The sequence below is a fragment of the Trichosurus vulpecula genome, chromosome 4 (assembly GCF_011100635.1).
Source record: "Trichosurus vulpecula isolate mTriVul1 chromosome 4, mTriVul1.pri, whole genome shotgun sequence".
Taxonomy (NCBI): Eukaryota; Metazoa; Chordata; class Mammalia; order Diprotodontia; family Phalangeridae; genus Trichosurus; species Trichosurus vulpecula.
Genome location: NC_050576.1, coordinates 387,932,475 through 387,954,726, shown reverse-complemented (window position 1 = coordinate 387,954,726; position 22,252 = coordinate 387,932,475). Strand labels below are relative to the sequence as shown.

Here is a 22,252-nt window from a genome sequence, read left to right as displayed (position 1 = left end):
CTGCCTAAATATGTCTATATCATTTAGCACAAATATATCTAAAGTATAGCTAAAGTCAAAGAAATATACTTAAAGTACAGCAAAAGTCAAAGAGAAAGGAATAAAAGGTCTAATGTGAACAAAAATATTTATAGCAACATTTTTTGTAGTAGCTAGGAATTGGTGAACAGATGTCCATCAACTGCACAAAGTCTAAACCAAATGTGATACATAAATGTGAGGAAATATTACTATGCCCTAAGAAACAATGAATATGAAGAATTCAGAGAAACATGGGAAGACTTAAATAAAATGATATATAGTGAAGTAAGCAGAACTAGGAAAACAAGATACACAGTAACTACAACGTAATGGGAAAGTATATTTTTTTTAAAAAGGAAATCAAAACCAAATGCTTTATAATTACAAAGACCAAGCTTGACCCTAAAGAATCTTTGCAAATGTTGGGGGCTATGGGAATGGAACACATCAGACTCAGCTGATGTGTTGATTAGTTCTGTGGGACTACTTTTCTCCCTCTTTTACATTCCTTGTCATAAAGGACGGTGCTCTGGAAGGAGGAAGGAGAAATATATTAGGAAAACGAAGGTGATGTAAAAACAAAAGATTATCAGTAATGTTTTAAAAGAAAGTCAACAGAGATTATGAATAAACCAGTACCAATGTTGTCAGTCGCTACGACATGTATCAGCAAGCTTTTGTGATACGGTGCTCCATAAACTGTGTATAGCACAAGTTCAGTCTGTACTGTTTGTGGCAAACTTAATCTCTATCAGATCCCAAACTGATTAGGGAACCTTTCCCAATCAAAATTCTCAACTTATCCTTTTTCTTCAAGAGATCCTAAGAGATTTTTAATTGATCAGAAGACAAAGTAGTGACTTCAAATTCAACAGTTTATCACCAACAGAACACAGTCTAAAACATTAGTCAACACAATGATTTGCTACTTTTCAACTCCACAAAAAAAAAAAGTTAAAGAACAATTAAAGCAGCCCCATTCAGTATTAAGTTCCTAGTTTCTACAGTTTGAAGATGTTTGCTTACACATGCATTCCAGAATCTGGTAAACACAAACACCTAACAACAACGTAAGGAATTGCTTCCTTCAAAATATCTTTGAAAATCACAATAGTCACATGAAACTGTTTTAGGTGATATTGAATCATTCTGAAAGGACAAATCTAAATGAAAGGTGGAAGTCAAATATGAATCTATATCATATCAAGTTAAATACCAAAGTATCTTCCTCAACTCTATGGCAATTTTTTAAACTCTTAAGTTTTGCTTTAATTACCACATCGGGGATCTATGTGACCAAGTTATTTTCTGTTTAACTTAAATGTAACTTTGAAAGTATTATTCTAATATGGATACCTGTATTTTAATATGACTAGCAAACTGACATATCTTGTACTTTTAAGAAAACTCTACATACTAAATTAGAATTGAATTTCTAATCAAGAAACATACATTTGACCAGTGCAATTCTAAATGCTGCTCTAAAACATGTCTTTGTAATATAAAATGTATACAAAATTTTACATAAACTTTCATAATTTACCTCTGAAAAGGACGAAATATTTTGGCACTCGATGATTTCTAGGGGGAAAAAGAGAATAGTCTAGACCTGTCATTTCATTGGTGGTGTTAGGAAATCCCTTCTATCAATGCAGATGAATAACCGTTCTGTAATTTAATCTTAGAGAGTTGTTTTAGGTACTAAAAGGTTTGATGCTTTGCCAAGAGTCACAAGGCTGCTAGGCATCAAAGCCAGAACCTGAATTCAGGTCTTCCTAATGCCAAGGCTGGGTCCCTATGCCACATGAAAGTCGGCCTCTCAGTGTCCAATGACATTCTCTTTAAAATCCACATACACACCATTAACACTCTTATATTACTGATGCTACATGATCACTTGAATATACAAAGCTCTTGTCAGACCAACTGAACTTCAAAATTAAAGTAGCAATAACTAAGTACAATTTCAATGGTTTAATGTATATTATAAAAAAAAATTGTTACTGCTACCACAAAGGTCCAGGACAAAATCCTCATAGTTTAGGAAAACAATCAGTTCAATGAGAACTGGATGTGGAATCAGGGATCCTGACTTTACCATTTACATTGTTACTTCTGGCAAGACATTCAAACTCTTTAGGTCTCAGTTACTTATCTGTAAAACGAAGGGGTTTGGACTAGTTCACCCTTCCAGCTCTGAATGTTAAGAGTCTATGAGACCCAAGAATTGAGTATCATAATTTAGGAGGCTGACAAATTTAATATTCTGAAGGAAAAATGTTTAAAACAATCATTTTCATTTCATTGTACTCTGGTTTATTCACCAACTTTTACCTACCCATCTCTGAAAATTTCTTCATAGACATGAAATATTAACATAAATTACAGTACTTTAACAAGTAACATTCTAACTTCTGCCAATCCCTTGGATTCTATGTATTTTCACAATCAACAGATGAGCTATCCACATAAATGTTCCACAGACTACATATGATGCATCTTTGTTGTTTTTTCAAGGAACCTAGAACAAGGGTTTATGTCAACAGGAATATCATCAACAGGATTTGCTCATGAAATAAGGGGAAAAAAAACTTAGCCCCTGATCAATGGCCTAATAAGATACTAAGCAGTAGTGGGAAGGGAGAAGTCAGAAAGATCTCTGCCTAGAAATTCCAATTCTTCCGATTCCAAAAGTTTAAGGTCCCTACTTATTGGCTAAGGTCAACACAAGGCATTATGGAAAAGAAACCCCAAAAGTATGCCACAAGGTATTCCTTTATTTAACAAAGTTAGGGCTATTTGTAGACTCTCAACATGAAGTTGTAGGGAAGCTAACTGTTTGAAAGGACAGGCTTAAGAATAATGAATCACTGACATGGGGGTGGGGTAGACTATAGGGAAACAGTATTTCTGTTGTAATGGGGGAAGGGGAGTTCTTCCATTTTAACCCTATTTCAAGAATTCACCCGTTAGGAGTTCAGACTAACCCAAGGTATAGGTTCTATTTTTAAAAATAAGTTAAATGCAATAATTAAATGTCAAGGTTTTTTAACTAACCACCAAGAAATTGTGCATGCTCTTACCAAGACTAACTTTGGCATTTGCAAATGCATGACAGCAAGGCCACAAACTATTTTTCCCAGAAATAATTGTCCAAGTATGGAATTTAACCGCAAAAACTTCTTTTCCCCTCCAAAAGAAATAGTTTCCACGCCAAAAGGGTACCCTATACCTGCCTCCCCTCTAACACAAACACACAGAGCAAGCAAGAGGTACACAGATAAGTCACCCTACCCCCAGCCTCCATTCATTTTCCCTCCGGAAAAGGCAGAGATCTCTCTCAAAATCTGTTCACCATCGGAAGGCATACACACACGTCAAGCAAGAGACATACAGATAGGTCTCCCCACAGCCTAGCCTCCATTCTAGATCTCCCTCCAAACCTGCCGACCATCAGAAGGTATACACACACACACACACACAGCAAGCAAGCAAGAGGCACAGACGTAGGACTCCCCATCCTCTCTATCCTCTATTCATTCTCCCTCAAGAAAAGGTAAAGATCTCTCTTAAAACCTGCCCCTCATTCGAAGGTACACACACACAGAGCAAGAGGCATACAGAAATGTCTCCCATCCCCTAGCCTCCATTCATTCCGGATATCTCTTAAAACCTGCCCATCATCAGACGGTGTACACACACACACACACACACACACACACACACACACACACACACGAGGCATACAGAAATGTCTCCCATCCCCTAGCCTCCATTCATTCCGGATATCTCTTAAAACCTGCCCATCATCAGACGGTGTACACACACACACACAAACACACACACACACGAGGCATACAGAAATGTCTCCCATCCCCTAGCCTCCATTCATCTGCCCACCATCAGAAGGCATGTATGCATGCATGCATGCATACACACACACACCAAGCAAGAAGCACAGAGATAGCTTTCCCCACCCTCTAGCCTCCATTCTTCCATCCAGAAAAGGAGAGATTTCTCCCAAAACCTGCCCACCATTAGAATGTACGTCCACACACACACACACACACACACACTCTCTCTCTCTCTCTCTCTCTCTCTCACGCTCCCTCTCTCCCCTCCCCCCTCCCTCCTTGGGGAGTCTCCCGAGGGCAGCAGCGGGAGGCAGGACTAGGCAAAGGATGGAGAGGACCACATTTGGGGCGCCCCGGCCCCCCGAGCATCCGCCGGCCGCTTCATCCGCTGGCATCTTCTCCCCGCCCCACCCCCGGGCAGAAGGAGGGGCAGCTCCCCTGCAGCTGGAAACTCGGGGCGCAGCAGCATCAGGGGCGCCCCCGCCCCGGCGCCCCACAATCGGGAGGCTGCCCTGCCCAGCGAGGCCCTCCCCCCGGCCCCCGGCCCCCATGACTCACTTCCAGGCGGAGGGAAGACCCGCAGCCTCTCAGGAACTCGCGGATGTTGCTCAGACACTCGCTCTCGCTCCGGGGCTCCGGGTAAACCTGCAACGACACAGAGCAAGCGGCCCCTGAGAAGCGAACCGCGGCCCCGGCTCCTCCGCAGCCCGAGCCCCGGCGACAGCGCTGCAGGGAGGGGGCAGGGCCGGGGGTACCGCGAGGGCCGGGGCGCCTGCGCCCCCGGGCGGGGCCGCCCCCTCCGCTCCCCTCCCCCCTCCCCACTGCGGCCTCCCGAGGGCGCGCGCCGTGGGGCAGGGGCACCTCGGCTCTTCTCACCCCTCGTCCTCCCTCTCCTGCAGCACCAATCTCTCTCCTCTCTCCTTTTTTTTCCTCCCCTTTTCCCTTCACCAGGAAGTAGACCGGGCTGCCGGAAGTGACGCATGAGGGCGAGGAGAGGACAGAGGAGATCCCAGGAGCCCCCCCCTCTCGCCCCCGTCTCCCTGCACCTCTGGCTGGCAGCTGGAGCGAGCCCGGCCTGGGCGCAGACCCCAGCGCCGCCTGCCTGGGGGCCCTGGGAGGCTGCCTCCGGCCCCAGGCTGCTGCCGGGGAGAAGAGGGGGAGAAAATCTGTCAATCGCTTTTTTCAGTTGATAGCTTTAATTTTTTATTATAATGTATGGAATTAGTTATATGTTATAATTTATAATTTTCATTGACAGCTTATTTTTTACATTACCGAAATTTCTACCGGTAGCCCTCCACAGACCCAGAGAACGATCCGTTTTAACAAATTGTTTTTGGTTTGTTGGTGGGTTTTTTTTTTTTTTGAAGAAAAAGAAGCGGGGGGATCGGATCAATACAAGGTGTCCCAAAATTCTAAGTGCAGTTTTAAACTTTAGCGATTAGCTTGAATAGCTGAAAAAGACACTGGAGCACCCCGTTAATCAAAAAGGTCTGAAAACTTGTGCAATGTGCCACACCAGTGGCCCTCCCACCCCTAACGCTAGTGGGGTGGGGGCGACTTCTCATATCTCTGCTTTAGAACCACGCTGCAATAAGCACTTGTTAAGCACTTTTTATACTTAGGCGTTGAGGGTCACTCCTCAAGAAGCTTACACTCTACGAAGCGGGGGGGAGAGGGGCGGGGAGCTCAACTGGGGTACCATAAACCACAAGAAACCCGCTAGCCAGATAAGATGTAATTAAACACGATAACTGCAATGATAACCTTCATATAGCGCTTTAAGGTTTGCAAAGCGCGCTATAGTTTCCTTTCACTTTATCCTCACAACAACCCTGACAAGGCAGGAGCGATTATCCTCTTTTTACTGGAAACTGACGCAAACACAAGTTTTGCCTGCGGTCACACGGCTGGTGAGGGCCTGAGTTCATGACAGCAATCGGGTCTTCCCTGACTCTGGGTCCGGTGCCCTACATCACAGGGCTGTCCTCCAAGATCAAGTGACGAATCTAGTGACATAACATATCATAACGGTTAACACAAGCTCTTTACAATGACCTCATCTGATCTTCACACCAATTTTCGGATGAGAAAACTTAGGCAGGAGGTAGGTAGGTGAAATGCTCCAGACTATATATTTAGGAGAGGTCATTGCCAGTGGTCATTGCACCGAGGTCCACACACACACACACACACACACACACACACCCTTCCTTCCCTGGCCTTGCACCTTCTCACCCACCCCTAACCACCATCACTGGAAAAATCTAGTCTGGTGGAAGTCGAGGCTTTCATTTGAATATGATGATTTTTAAAAAATGATTAACAGAATGCATTATGCACGTTGTGACTGAAGTGCAGTTCCGTGTGTTTCATGAAAGATTAACCCAAATCACTAAATGTCAGAACTGAAAGGGGCCTTGGAGATCTTTAGTAGTCCAACCCCTTCCTTTTATAGAAAAATAATTCCAAATCAGAAAATAGGGTTGCCTGGACATTTTTATTATTAGGAGCCTCTACTGGAGGGTGGGAAAAGAAGTAGAAAGTGGTGTTTTGCAACTGGGTAAACTCAAAACTTAAACTTCTATAAGATCACTTCCTTCAGGTTCCCTCAAAAATCTGGAAAAATGAAGGCTGATGAAGTCGAAAGTGTAATCTGATACGTAGGGCCTCCAACAGCAACAGGCTTTAACAAAAACCAGAACCTGTACAGAATTAGACAGAATCCTCTAACAAAGTGGTATTTCCCAATGCGATAGGGGTGACATCAGTGAGACTAACTGGGGATCACAATAATGACTTTAACTGAATAAAAGGGTAAAATCTACTCTGATTGCTAGAGCTGAATACTCAATGAGATTTCAAATCGCATGTTATGTTTCTGTCAAAACGCTAAAGCAACATTGAGAACTTTAGTACCTTACGTTTAGAGGCATTTTTCTCCTTTCCTCTAGGGGGAAATCACAACATGTCCACCAAGGCTCTTCGGAATACTGCGGTTTCATTTCAAAGTGCCCAGGCCTTTTAAAATTATAAATTAAAACAGGGTGTGGGGGGATGAGAGGGAGGAGAGGAAAGGGGATTTAAAAAAAAAAAAAAACCTTTTTCCTCCAGCAAAGCTGCTTCAACAAAAGGAAGGCATTTTTTTTTCTCCAAGGAAGGTGCTGAATCCAAAAATGAACAGATTTCTTTTTTCAATGAAACTTAAGAGTAGCATTGCAAAAATAAAGTTGGTCTCTAGTCTATGGCTAGGATAGCATTATAGCTATTGTTTAAACTATGGCATGAAAAAGATAAAATCATTAAAAGTCTATTATAGAGACAAAAACATTCAGTATTATTCTAAATGCACAGGTGTGGCTCTCTCTCTCTCCAACTCAATAGACTATGGTGACTTCTCAAAGATAAATTATCAGGCTTTTAAACCCCATAACAGGTTTACTGTACAGGGTGTCCCTAAAGTCTGGACGCATAGGCAAAAATGCATTTTCAACATTTTATTTAAGAATATTAACAGACCTTAGCCCCCTTGACTTCTTTTTCTGGGGTATGCTAAAGGAAAAGGTATACTCAGTGAAAATCACAGATGCAACACGCTTGATGGAACGCATAAAGAGTGAATGTGTCAAAATTGACGGCAATGTGGAGTTGTTGCATCGAGTTCACATGAATCTTGCAAAGCGCATCAACCTTTGTATAACAAATGATGGAAATCATATTGAAGATGTTATTTGTTAATATTCCAATTAAATAAAACGTTGAAAATTTCTTTCATTTCTTGAAAATATGCGTTTTTGCCTACGTGTCCAGACTTTAGGAACACCCTGTGCATTATTCTCATTCTGTGTTCAAGTCTGTACATCTGTAATTCTCTTTCCTCACCTCTTCCACCTCTCAGAATCCCTCATTACCTTCAAACTCAATAAGGTAACCATCTAGGCCTTTCATTATCTCTCTAGATGCTAGTACCTCCGCACCCAAAATTACCTTATATTATTTTATATATATATTTATATGTGTGCATATTGTTTCTACCAACGAAGGTGGGGCTATTTCATTTTTGTTTTTGTATACCCGGCAATTTTACATATAGTTGGGGCTTAATAAATACTTGTGATATGTTTAATAAATTGATTGATGTGGAAGACGGGTTAGGACTCATACCTGGAAATAAAACCAAAAATCTCCCCTCCCCCCCACCATATATCCTATGTCATTAATACTCAATTATCTATACCAGTGTAATTAAGGAGAAGCTCAAATAGTCCAAAAATCATGTGCCCTCTTTGATTTCCTTCCATTTACACAGTGTATATACATATATATATATACACACACACACACACATATATATATATATATTATGTACAATTTTTAATCTGGCCCATTAGAATGTGAGCTTTTTGAGGACAGGGACCATGTTTTCACTTTTCTTTTTATCCGTGGCACTTAGCATAGTGCCTGGCACATAGTCGGCCCTAAATAAATCCTTGTTGACTGATGTATAATTTTTGTATGACGTATAATAATTTTTGTACTTAACAGTTCTAAATGAGTATAATGGATATATTGGAAATTTGTTACAACAAAGTGACAAAGGACTAGAAAGACCTGACATATAAGAGTAGCAGTAACATTAGTGGTAGTGGTAGCATTTACATGCCACTTTAAAGTTTGCAGAGTACTTCACAAGTATCATTTCACTTGATCCTAACAACACCGGGAGGCAGGGTTGTTTATTATTTCCATTTTACAGATGAGGAAGCCGAGGCTGACAGAAGTTAAAGCAACTTGTCCAGAGTCACACAGCTGGTAAGTATCTGAGGCAGGATTCAAATTTCAGTCTAGACTCAAAGTCTAGCGCTCTCTCCACTAAGCCACCTAGCTGCTGAGATCCTAAAAGGAACTAGGAAGTTGTCCAGTCTAATGACTTTGACCTCCTAAACTCCTTTCCACTACCTCATCTGTACAATATATTACACACTGAGAAGGGGCAGCTCTGTCTTTAGGCAAAGACAAAGCACCGGACTGAGCAATGCCTTCTTTCGATCCTTTTTGCTGGAGTTTCAAAGATCTTTCTGCTAATAATAAAGGCTACATAAAAAGTAAAAATAAAAAGCCTTTCTGTATCTCTAAAGAAAACTAAACAAAGTAATTATAATTGCCGAGACACTTGAAAGCAATATTGGGGGTGTCACCCATGGAAAGTTGACGATCCATAGTCGACATTAGCTGGTATGCATTTAATTGCATGTGTATGGAGTGAACGATTAAAACGACAATTTCCATGATTTTTTCTTTGTAAAAACAATCCATTCCAAAAGCGTGGAACAAATGTCCCCTGAGGTCTTTACTATCAATGCAAGGCAGCTAGGTAACCCATTGGATAGAGAGTTGAATGTTGTATAAGGAATCAGGAAGAGCTGAGTTCAAATCCAACCTTACTACCTTACTAGCAGTGTGATCCTGGGCAAGTCACTTAAACTCTCTATGTTTTGTTTTCTCCATCAGCAAAATAGGGATAAATAATATCTACCTCTCAAGGTTGTTGTGAGGATAAACAAGGTAATATTTGTACAGTGCTTTGCAAAACTTAAAGGTTCTTGCTTGTGTTTTCACACAGACCTCTGATCTTCCAGCCAGATGAGATTCTCCTCTCCTCTGAACTTTTTCTATACTACTCTTATGATGCTTAACACATTGCGTTGTAGCTGAATTTGTACATGGTCTTATCTCTCCTACTACAAAATAATTTCCATGAGGGTAAGGACCAGTGTCATATTCATCTTTTATCAAACATGGCACTTAGCATGGTATCTAGAACATAATGAGCACACAATATAAATAGTTGACCAATGAATAAACTTCTTTATGCTACTGTATCTTGGCCACTGTAATCAGAGATAACAGAAGGACCACAGCACAGTAATAGAAGGAAAAAAAAACTGGGCTTTAAATCCAGATATCTGGTTTCAAGTGTCAACTCTGCTACTAGCTACGTGAGTGGACAAATCACATAACTTCTCTAAACCGGCTTCCTTATCAGAAAAATTGAGATAATATTACCTGCTTCACCCAACAGGATTGTTATTAGGAACAAATTAATTAATATACTTAAGGTATAAACCACTAGTGCAGGAGAGAAGTAGAGAAGAGAGAAGTCCCCTAATTCCATTAATAAAACTGAGAGCAAAGGTCTCATATCCAAGATATATAAGGAACTGATTCAAATTTATAAGAAAAAGAGTCATTCTTCAACTGATAAGTAGTCTAAAGACATGAATAGATACTTCTCAAGAGGAAAACCCAGGCTATCTCTAGGTACATGAAAAAAATGCTCCATTAATTGGTTGTTTAGTCATTTCTGGCTCTGTGACCCCTTTTGGAGTTTTCTTGGCAAAGATACTGGAGTGGTTTGCCATTTCGTTCTCCAGCTTATTTTACAGATAAGGAACTGAGGCAAGCAAGGTTCAAGTGACTTACCCAGGGTCACACAAGTAGTTAAGTGTCTAAGGTTGGATTTGAACTCAGATCTTCCTGAGTCCCACCTCACTACTAATTACAGAAATTGCAAATTTAAGCAATTCTGAGATTCCATCTCACACCCATCAGAGTGGCAATACTGGTAAAAGGAAAGGGGAAAAAAAGGAAATTAGTAAAAGTTGGAGGGGCTATGGGAAGACAAGCACATTGATGGACCTGTGAATAGGTACAACCATTCTGGAAAGCACTTTGGAATTATACACAAAAAGACACTAAACAGTGCATGCCATTTAGCCCAGCTATACTACTACTAGGTCTACACCCAAAAGGAATCAAAGAAAAAGAGAATGTCCAGTAATATGAAAGAGCCAGCTATAACCAGATGGCTCTAAAGCTAGCAAGACACAGGGGTTAAATTTTTAGTGTAGCACTTATAACTAAGAAATCAGCAAATGCTACAAATCAGGATTTGATTTTTTTTTGTTGTCGATTATCTAGACTTCCATTAAGGAGAAAATATTAATAATGGAGATAAAACTTAAAAGAATGCTGGGTGTACATTTCTTTTGATAACCTGTTATAAAGCATTTACCTAGCACACCCTGCTAGTAAATAAATGCCCTGTATGTACAAATATATTTATAATAGCTCTTTTTGCAGTAGCAAAAAAAAACTGGGAACTAAGATGATGTCCAGCAATTGAGGAAAACTGAATAAATTTAGGTATATGAATGTGACGGAGTAGTATTGTGTTGCAAGAAATAAGGAAAAATACAATTATAAATAAAGACATAAAAATATATAGAATGAAGTAAATAAAATGGAAGAACAATTCATACTATAAAATCAATATCATAAAAAAGAACAATTTAGAGGACTTTTATAAACTAATGAAGAATGAAATTAGTAGAACCAGGAGAACAATTTATAGAACACTGTAAAAATAAAAAACTTTGAAAGCTGTGAGAATTATTATGGATACAAAGACCTTATATGATTTCAGATGATGAAAAAGGCTTTCCATTACAGAGACATGACAGATTTAGGGTGAAGAATCTTACATATATATATCTATATATCTATATATAGATATATATAGATATATAGATAGATAGATAGATAGATAGATAGATAGATAGATAGATACACACACGCAGCCATTGAAAGAATTTGTTTTGCTTGACTATTCATATTTGCTACAAGAAATTTATTTTTCTTTTTTTCTCCCTAAGAGGTATATAGCAGGTAGGAAGAAGAGAAAGTAGATTTCTACAAAAAAAATGTTTTTTCAAATGGCAGGCTCAGTCAAAAAACATTTATTAAAAACTTACTATATGCCTGGCACTGTGTTGAGCTCTGAAAGATAGTCCCTGCCCTCAAGGGGTTTACAATCTAAGGAGGGGAAGACAAAACACCAGCACACACAAAAAAAGCTAAAAACAGGAAGGGGGAAGAGAAGGAAGGGAAGGAGGGGATAATAAAGAATTTCAAAGTAGTGCAGTTGGGTGAGAAATGCAAAGATGGCTGGTCTGGGGGACCCCCGCCAAAGGGAAGTTTGGGGAGGAGGTCCTTCCTCAAACCTCCACTCAGAGGAGTTCCAGGGGTATTGATAAGGTGTGAGTGCCAAGGCTAAACTGATCATTCAGGATGAAGAGGTTCCTATGGGCATGATAAAAAATCCAAAGTAGTACAGCCAGGTTTGAGGGGGAGGGGGTGCTACAGATATGAAATGTTGCATGTACTTTCAGATGAAATTACTGTATTATTAATTTAGCTATTTTATTTTCTTACAAGGGACCTCTCACAAATATTCCATAAATGTATGTAATATAAAAATAAAACACACCACTAACACTTTAAAGAAATAAGTAAAATTGAAATTGTCAGACTTCGAGGGCCCAAGTACTTTCCTCTGAACAAAAAGTTTGCATATAAGACTGTCAAAACTGTCCCTCCACACACCCCCCTTCACGATTGCCAGAGAAAACAGACATCCTGGAGCAGGGATTGCTTCTAGGGATTTTTTCCCACCCACTTATTTAAGTAAGCAAATTGGAGAGATTGAGAGTTTTTACAAGGGAAACTGACTCTGGAAAGTGGATTGAGAATTGACTATGGTTCTTGCTGACTGCTCATGACCAGGAAGAGGATGTCTCACTCCTTCTGCATATTATCAGTAATTGTGACTACCAAAGAAGCTCCTCCTAGGCATGACGGATGTACTTGCATGGTCTGAAAGAGGAATTCAAGGACATGACTTCTTAAACTTGCTGTGAAGAGTTTAAAGAGAGAGATTTTGGTGCTTGGAATAAGAATACAGACACTTAGGAAATGACAAATGACAGGCCTCAAAGACTAGAAATCAAGGTAGCTGAACTGCAGGAGCTTTCTACTAGTCCTAACATAAGACAAGTTTTGGTTATTTGTAAAAAAGCCTAGAAGTGCTTTAGCCAAAGATATCAGCCAAGCCAGAAGCTAGATGTGGTGAAGACTTATTAAGAAGATGCTATCTTACTGAGAAGACTCAAGACAGCATCATAGTCATGAACCCAGCCCAGCCATGAGATGCCATGCCCAGGGAGAAGCAAGTCAAGGACAGCACAAGAAAAGATCAGGTCCTACAGCAGCTGGAAAGACAGGTACATTGGTACACTGTTTATGGACCTGTGAATAGGTATAAGCATTCTGGAAAACAATTTGGAATTCTACAGAAAAAGATACTAAACAGTACACACCATTTGACCCACAGATAGATAGATAGATAGATATAAACTACTAGGTCTATGGCCAAAAGAAATCAATTTTTAATTGCCCCTATATACACATTACCTCAGTAGGGGACTTCATGCTCATTCTCTCTCTGCAATCTTTGACACTGTTGATTAATCTCTTCTCCTTTGTACTCTTTTCTCTAGGTTTTTGGGACACCACTGTCTCCTGGCTCTTCTCCTATCTATTTGACAATTCCCTCTCTGCCTCCTTTGCTGGATCCTCTTCTAGACCATGCTCTAGGTAACCCTTAATGTTTTGTCCTATTCTCTCTTCTTCCTTTATACTACTTCACTTGGTGACCTTATCAGCTCCCATGAATTTAATCACTATCTCTACAATGCTGATTCTCAAATTTACCTATTCTTTCCCAATCTCTTTGCTGACCTCTAATCTTACATCAACAACTGCCTTTAAGACATCTAGCACTGGATGTCCATTAGACATCTTAAGCTCAATTGTGTTGAAAAGAGAACTTGTTATCTTTTCCCCTAAACCCTCTCTCCCTCCTACCTTCCCTATTACTATAGAGGGCAATTCCATCCTCCCAGGTCCTCAGGATCACAACCTAGGAGTCATCCTGGGTTCTTCACTATCTCTCCCCTCCAGATCCAAGCTGTTACCAAGGCCTGTTTTTTTCACCTTTGCAATCTCTTGATTATGACCCCTTCTCTCCTCTGATACTGCCACTACTTTGGTGTAGGCCTTCATCATCTCATGTCTGGATTATCTAATAGCTTACTAGTAGGTCTGCCCACCTCAAGTCTCTCCCCACTTCATTCAGCCACTAAATCGATTTTCCTAAAGCACAGGTCTGATCATGTATAGTATTAATGTTATCAAAGTTCTTCCCCACCCATTCAATAGGCCTCAGGTGGGGCTAGGTGGGAAAGTGTGATTATATCTTTGTATGTAGGCCTAAAGCCTCTACCTACTAGGTACTAAGCCTATTTGGGTATGAAGCCCTCAGGGCCCTAAGGGGAGTTGCTAAAACCAGAACCAATGCTATGTGCACTGAAGTCCTAGTCAATCATGAATTCAGCCAATCAGAGACCTGAGTTCTAGCCAATCAGATGCCTGCTAGAACTGTATATAAAGAGAGCTCAGAACTGAGAGCAGCAGAATCTGCAGAGAGCTACAGAAGTCAGATTTTGGCCCAAAGAGAAGAAGCAGGAACTCGGAGTCGACAGAGCTGCAAAGAGAGCGCAAAGTGGAGAGTGGAAATCATGAAGCTGCAGAGACCAGAGAGCTGAGGGGGGAGAGAACACAGGCAAGCAGACAGTTAGGACTCATGAGTGATTCTTTATGGGAAGGCCCTAGCAGGGGGGAAAGGTTACAGGATGACTTGGTCCCTTGCTATAGTACTGTGTTATAATTTCCTTGTTGCTACACTGAGGCAGGCTTACTGGTTTTGGAATATGATTACTGCTATATCAAATTGGAATTAGTGGTCTTGGGATTTCATCCTCTGGAGTCTAAATAAAGGTTATACTTCTTCTGCCCTCTACCTAGAGAATTTCTTATACTTTGCGATTCCAAACCATTCAAGTATGTTCATGGTCATCCTCAAGGTCATGAATCTTGCCTTACTTGCCTTATATCATGTCATATACAACCCATTCTCAATAAACTCCAGTGGTTCCCTATTGCCTCCAGGAGCAACAAAATGCTTGATTAGGCATTCAAAGTCCTTTATAACCTGGCCCCCTCCTAAACTGTCCTGTCATCTTATACCTTCTAACATATACTCTTCTATCCAGTAGCACCGGCCTCCTGGCCGTTTCACAAACAAAACATATCATGGCTCTAGGTTTTCTCTCTGGCTCCACTCTGCCTGGAGTGCTGTCCCTCCTCCATTCTGCCAACTGACCTCCCTGCCTTCCTTTATTAAAATACCAATTAAAAAAATCTCACCTTCTCCAGGAAGCCTTCCCCAACCCCTCTTAATTCCACTGCTTTCCCTCTGTTAATTATTTTTTACTTACCCTATATATAGCTTTCCTTGTATATATTTGTTTTAATCTCCTTGAGGGCAGAGACTATCTTTTGCCCCTTTTGTACGCCCAGTACTTAGCACAGTACCTAGCACACAGTAGGTGCTTAATAAATGTTTATTGATGATTGACTTATTGAATCTCTTTACTTGCTCACTCTCTCCAGAGATAGTATGCCTATTTGTGGGAGTGGTTGGGGGTGAATGCTCTAACATAAAGCCATTTACTATACCACCCCAGTAAATGCTTTTGCTTTAAGCTAATTATGTCCTCTGGCTGGCTACTGAAAGTAAACGCATTCATGGAGCTATAGTTTCAGGAATATGGATGCACAAAGTACCTTGAACCTAGAGTAGTCATCATTTGTGAAATCCATCCTGTGAATTAGAGACGAGAGGGAAGAGAGCCATACACTATAAAAATGTAAGTCATTATTATCATACAATTTTAGAGCTATGAGATTAGCCTAATTCTATTTTTTTAGAGATGGAAAAATGAAGTTTCTAAGTGGTTAAATGATTCACTTAAAATCACACAGATAGTGATAGAACCAAAGTGTCCTGGCTTCTAGTCAAGCTCACTTTCTACTATGAGGTACTTTATCATACAACGATATTCTTTGAACAGAGAGATTTGCATTGAAGATTTATTACCTATGTTTTAACTACTGACTCCCATAAGTCATTTGCTTGGAAATCTTTTAAGAGGTCAGTGGAACACTCAATATTTAACTACATGGGTGATATATTCAGTCATTCAGCATTCATTTGTTAATGGTCAGACAAAATATGCCAGACATTGTGCTAGGTAATGGTGAATATGAAGATTTTTTTTTAAGTCTCTTCCTTCAAGAGACTTACATTCTATTGTTCAAAAAGGTCACTACAAAATATATACAATGTAATTCTGAGGGACAGGCAGGGAGAGTACAAGCAACTAGAGGGATAAGTTCACCCCTCCTGTAGGAAGGGGACAGCACTTGAGTTGAGCTTCGAAGGAAACTAAGGATAAAAGGCAAAGAGCAAGAGGGAGTCCGTTTAAAAAATAGACATAAAGAAACAAACATTTATCAAGTATCAGGCACTGTGCTAAATGCTTTACAAATATTATCTTATTTGATCCTCACTACACCCCTGGGAAGTTAGTGCTAGTTTTATCCCCATTTTACAGTTAAGGAAACTGAGGCAGACAGATTAAATGAAATATCCAAGGTCACACACAGCAAGTAAGCATCTAAGGCTGGATTTAAATTCAGGCTTTCCTAACTCTAGGCCCAGCCACTCTATCCATTTAAAACTCTTCAAAACCTATCCCCCTTTCCTATCTTTCCAATCTTCTTACTCCAGACCTGCACCTTTTGGCTGTATGTAGGGGCCAAAATTAAAACAGGCTAAACTTCTTTGGGCCGAAGATAGGTTTTTGGCAGCTCACTTTCCAAGTAAAGGTACAATTGATGATTAAGCTATTTTGCACAAAAAACATACTTTATAAAGGGGAAATTTCAATTAATATCAATTAATTACACTTATCAACTAAGATTTTTATTTATCATGAAATCACATTAATGTTAAAAAAAAAACTACCTTGCTAAGTGGTACAAGTTTTAATACATTTTTCAGTTTTTCTTTCTGTTTAAACTTAGTAATGACTGAAAACAGCAAAAAAAGATGTCTCACTCCTCTCAAACTAGAGAGAGACTGAGGATGGTTGGTTGCCATGGGTCACGTGACAAACAGGAGAGAGTGGGCAGTGGCAGCCCACCTACCCAGATATATGACGAGCACAATAGTGACTAGTGGAAAGCAGGTTGTATCTTTCCTTTCTTTTACACCCTCTACATTTTTCACAGGCTGCCCGAAATCCTTTGCCGGGCCACGAGTGGCCCACGGACCATAAGTTGTGCAGACGTGTCTTATCCTCTGGTGGGTGTATCAAGTGCTCAGGGAGTACTAGCAGCTGGAGTGTGAGGGCTTACTGAGTTCTTTTCAGGCCTGCTTATCCAGCTTTGGTGTCTACCTGGAACTCAACTTTCATCTCTGGCTCCAAGAAGTTGAAGCATACACAGCGGCCACATGCTAATAAAACTGTCTCAGCAGATGGTCTAAACCAGGTTGAAATTAACAGGCCTGAAATCCACAAGTGATTTAGGGAGATGTCTACCCCAAGCATGTGAATGTCTCCCCTGCTCCGTGGAATGGGCAAGTGAGAACAGTTTCCAACAGGCAGGAAAGAGGCTGAAGCCAGTGGAGCACTTAGAGACTGGTAAGACATTGAAGATGCCTAGGTCTTCCACTGCAATTCACTCTGTCTGCTCTATATGTATCTTGTATGTACCTATTTATTTATATGGTCTCTTCCCCCATCAGACTGTAATTTCCTTGAGGACAGGGGCTGTCTCTTGTCTCTTTCTTTTTTTATCCCCAATATTTAACACAGTGCCTGGCATATAATGTTTGATGAATACTTATTCATTGATTGAGCTGAATCCTAAAGACAAATGAGATTGTGAGAGGCAGAGTCAAAGAGGGAGTATACACTAAAGGCAGGGAGATGGCATGCAAATGTGTATAAACAAGAAAAGGAATAAACAGTACAGGGAATCATTGCACATGAAAATGCACAGGTCTTGGCAAAAGTTGATTCAAAGATATTTCTTTCTTTACCAAGATTTAATTATGTTTTTTTTTCCCTTTGCAATTTATCCCATAACCTACCTCCCACAAGAAAAAACTATTACTCGCTTAAAAAAGAATGCTTTCTATTCAAATGGAGCTGGCCAATGCAAATAGCATATTTAGAAATATTTACAGACAAAATGACCGGTTCACAAATTAAATCCAGATCTCCAAGGAGAGGCATGCAAATTCCATGGAGATCATCAAGACTATATTATTTAGGCTAATATGGAAATATGTTTTGCATGACTCCACAAGTATAATCAATATCAAATTGCTTGCCTTCTCAAGAAGGGGAAAGGGTTGGGAGGGAGGTAAAGACTTTGGAACTCAAAAATTTTCTTTAAATGAGTGTTAAGTTTTTTTACATGTAATTGGGAAATACTTAATAAAATAAAAATAATTTTTAAAAAATTTTACAACCCCTCCCCCCCAAAAAGACTACATTATTTTAACAAACTCATGGTTTCTTAAGGGGGTGGTTCATTCATTCAAATGATAAAAGCAACTTCAGCTCCTTCTGGATTGACAATAATTCAAAAATCACCCAAGCTCCAAAAATATGTAACCAAAAATGGAAATAAAAAGAAAATCTAGACCTATTATTTCATCATAAAAGAGCAGCCAGGTGGCATAATGGATAGAAAGCTGGATCTGGAGTCAGGAAGACCTGAATTCAATCCAGGAACTTACTAGTCATGTGACCTTGGCCAGTCGCTTAACCTCAGTAATGTAAAAATGGGGATAATAATTGCCCCTACTACCCAGAGCTATGAGGATCAAAATAAGATAATATTCATAAAGCGCACTGCAAACCTTAAAGAAATATTTATGTAAATGTTAGCTATTCGTATTGTTAATTATTTTACCATCATTATTGTAAGGAATTCCAATTATAGAAAGTCCCTTATAGAAGCTGATGCAGATAGGCAATTAAAGTGATTCTTCCGTAACTTATAGTTTTAGAAAACTGCCCAGGGTTCATGATTTGCCCATGGTCACATATCTAGCCTATCTCAAAGGCAGGACTTTAAGTCAGATGTTCCTGACACCAAGGCTGACTCTCTATCCTCTAGCAGTCTCCAAAATCACTATCAATATTCCAGTTTGGCACTACAAGTAAAGAGTATCAAGGTAGAAAAGATGTGAGGTGAATACTCAGCGTCAGAGGGGTCATGGAAAATCAGACACTCCAATACACTCTTGTTCCAGCTCTTAGCACAGTACTTGGCACATAGCAGGCACGTAATAAAAGTTTATTGATTGACTGATAAGCTGTGAATTGGTCCAAGTTTTCTAGAAAGCAATTTGGAATTATGTTTAAATGATTAAAATATCCACAGCCTTTAATTGAAAGATCCCACTGTCAACTAAAGAAGGGAATAGAGAAAAAATAAGGTTCAACACACAACGCAGCACTTTTTGCGGTAGCCAAGAAGAGGAAATAGAGTTGATATTCATCAATTGGAGAATCGCTAAGTAAATTGTAGTACGTGAATATAATGAAACATTACTAAGGCATAAGGAATGACGATTATAAAGAATACAGAGGCAAGGGAAGATAGATGAACTGATTCAAAATGAAGTAAGCAGAAACAAGAAAATAATATACATTATTACAAGAAAAACAATAACATTTTAAATTGTGTGCTATATAATTATGCTGACTGATCCTAGCCTGGGAGAAGAGATATAAGAAGACACCTTCCTGGCTTTCTTGCAAAGGTGAGGGGCTATGGAAGCAAAACACAGCCTATACCGTAAGACTCCATGGATGTGTTGGTTATCTTTGCTGAAATGTTTTTCCCCCTTTCTCTTTAATTCTTGGTTTAAGGGATGGCTCTCTGGGTAGAAGAGAGGTGAGGGACCTATTGGGAAATGAAGGTGATATAAAAACAAAGAATATCAATAAAATCTTTTTTAAGAAGTATAGGAGGTAACTGCCTACACCCATCAGATAAAATGGAATTAATTTCACCACTGAGTCATACCTAACTTTCAAATGTAATTTTAGGTTATGGAAAAAGTGGGAGAGTTAGTATTCCTTGCCAAGTAGAGCTGATTTTGAAACCTGTATAAGCAACGCCAATACTTTTAGGTCACACTCCATGCTGAAATTCAGACACAAGGGAAATAGATCACCAGCCAGGATATGCCCCACTTGTTAAATTTTCTTTGAATGGCTCACACAGAAGCCATTTTACTCTCCCTGGAAAGATCTTGAAAATGAAGGGAATGTTGGAAAGGTAACTACAATTTATAGGTTACTCTCCAAATTAAGCTTAGTGGTCAGTTAAGGATTTTTCTTTATCAGAACCTTCCAACTGCTCACATGGAAATAATCATCTTTTGGGGGATGTTTTTCTGTTTCTCATTCATGGATCATGGCAATGAAAATATCAATAAAGTAACCATGCAAGATTCTGTGACCGTGAAATACTGCTTGCTTTCTTCTTAGTCTCTATTTCTGTTCTCTCCCTTTTATGATTTGCTTCTTCTACCACATCAATGCTCCTTACTTTTCATCCTTAAAATGTGAGAGTTAACAACACTTGCTTGTTTGGTATGGATAGGGAAGGGGAAGGAATTTTTTTAATTGTTTATTATTTTTAAACTTAAGTTGTCCAGGAGAAAGGTACTAAATAAATGCTAAATACGTACATCCCTGAATTTATACACAGCTCTTGCTGGGTGTGTTATCAATATTTATATGTATGATATACCCTGGAGTTCTTTCCATTCTAAGTATTCTTGTAATCTATTCCCTGCCTAGCATATTAGCTGCTGGTGGCAGGATCTGTTACTACTTGCAGATCTACCTTTTCTTATGAGCTACATCTTAAACTCAGTATCTCCGAAGTTGAAATTATTATCCTTCCTCAGAACCCTCCTCACTTCCCAATTTCTCTATTACTGCTGACGATACCACTATCCTCCCCGTCACCCAGGCTCACATCCCAGAAGTCATGCTCTCCTCTTCACTCTCTCTCTCACACTCCATAATCTGCCTGTGGCCAAAGCTTGTCAATTTCTCTCTCATTCACACCCTCTTCTCTCTGACACTGACACTGTCCTGGTGTAGGTACTGACAACCTCACGCCTTGACTATTACAAGAGGCTGCTTGTTGTCTCTCTGCCTTAAGTCTCTCCCCACTCCAATCTACCTTGTACTCATCTGTCAAAGTGATTTTCCTAAAATGCAGATCTGACCATGTCACCTACCTACTCAAATATCTCCCTATCTCCCTATTACCTCCAGGATCAAATATAAAATTATTTGGCTTGACCCAACCCCCTCCAGTCTTTTTACATCTGATTGTCCCCACCCACCACATCTCCTAATACAGGGATACTGGTCTCTTTGATGTTCCTTCTACAAGATGCTTCAGTTTCTGACTCTGGGCATTTTCACTGGCTTGTCCTCTGTGCTCAGAATTTTCTCCCTCCAGCCTAACTTCAAATGCCTTATAAAAGGGAGCCTTCCCTGACATCCCTTAATTCTAGTGCCTTTCCTCTATTGACTATCTCTAGTTTCTCCTGCATATACTTGTTGGTATATAGTTGCTTTCACGTTGTTACCCCCATTAGACTGTGAGATCCTCAAGGGCAGATACTCCCTTTTGCCTCTCTTTGTGTCTTGTAGTAGGCTCTTAAAAAATACTTGTTTAATGAATGATTGACTACAGAACCAGATGTGATGGGTGGAAGTTACAAAGAGATAAATTCAGTATTTATATCAGAAAAACAACAACAGTTAGGCTTGTTCAAAAGTAGGACAGAATGCTTAAGGGTGTAGTAGGTTTCCTCTCATTGGAGGTTCTTCAAGCAGAAGATGGATGGCATTTGTTGGGTATGCTACGGTGGGGCATTCCTTTGCAAGTACAGGTTGGACTGAGGTCCTTTCTGACTTAAGATTCTGTAAGTTTTCCTCAAGTTTGTTTTTTTTCTTATTGTGACATGTCAGATTAGTAAATCTGCTCCTATATACAGGATTCCCAGTAGTTATTAGTCACATTGCATAAGCTGAATTAGGATGATAGATTAAAACTGGAAGGGACTTCAGAGTTCATTGTGTCCAACCTTATTTTACAGAGGGGGCAATTGAGGCCAAGAGAGTTTAATTGACTTGACCAGGGTCACACAGCTAATAAGTGTCTCAGGCAGTATTTGAATTTGTCTCTTCCTGACTCCAAGTCAAATGCTATTTGCACTATGCCTGTTTTATGATATTTTATAGTGTTTATTTTTCCTTGAATTTGCCCCTACTTCAGGTTACTATGCGGTAGCTACTTAAGCATTCCGCTGACATACAGCTTCCATATACTTCCCAACAATACAGAGGAATTATAATGTTCATAGCTTCAAATTTGGTTTACTGGCAACATTCCAAAACCTCATTGCTGCAGAATCTGTTTTGTTTTTTAACGTAAAGGAGAGCTTTTAGGCAATGTTAAAG

At 39.7% G+C, this 22,252-nt stretch overlaps 1 protein-coding gene across 5 annotated transcripts in view; it reads right to left on the bottom strand.

The window, feature by feature from the left end:
• Window positions 1–22,252, bottom strand: part of ARHGEF7 (Rho guanine nucleotide exchange factor 7) — a 321,655-nt gene that overhangs the window by 271,314 nt on the left and 28,089 nt on the right. For 3 of the 5 annotated variants that reach the window (XM_036756507.1, XM_036756511.1, XM_036756508.1), the window contains one exon: window positions 4,434–4,520. In XM_036756507.1, coding sequence (XP_036612402.1) covers window positions 4,434–4,520 — 87 coding nt within the window. Of the gene's footprint in view, window positions 1–4,433; window positions 4,521–4,751; window positions 4,810–22,252 lie in introns of those variants that run through there. The other 2 variants (XM_036756509.1, XM_036756510.1) reach the window with 2 other exon arrangements.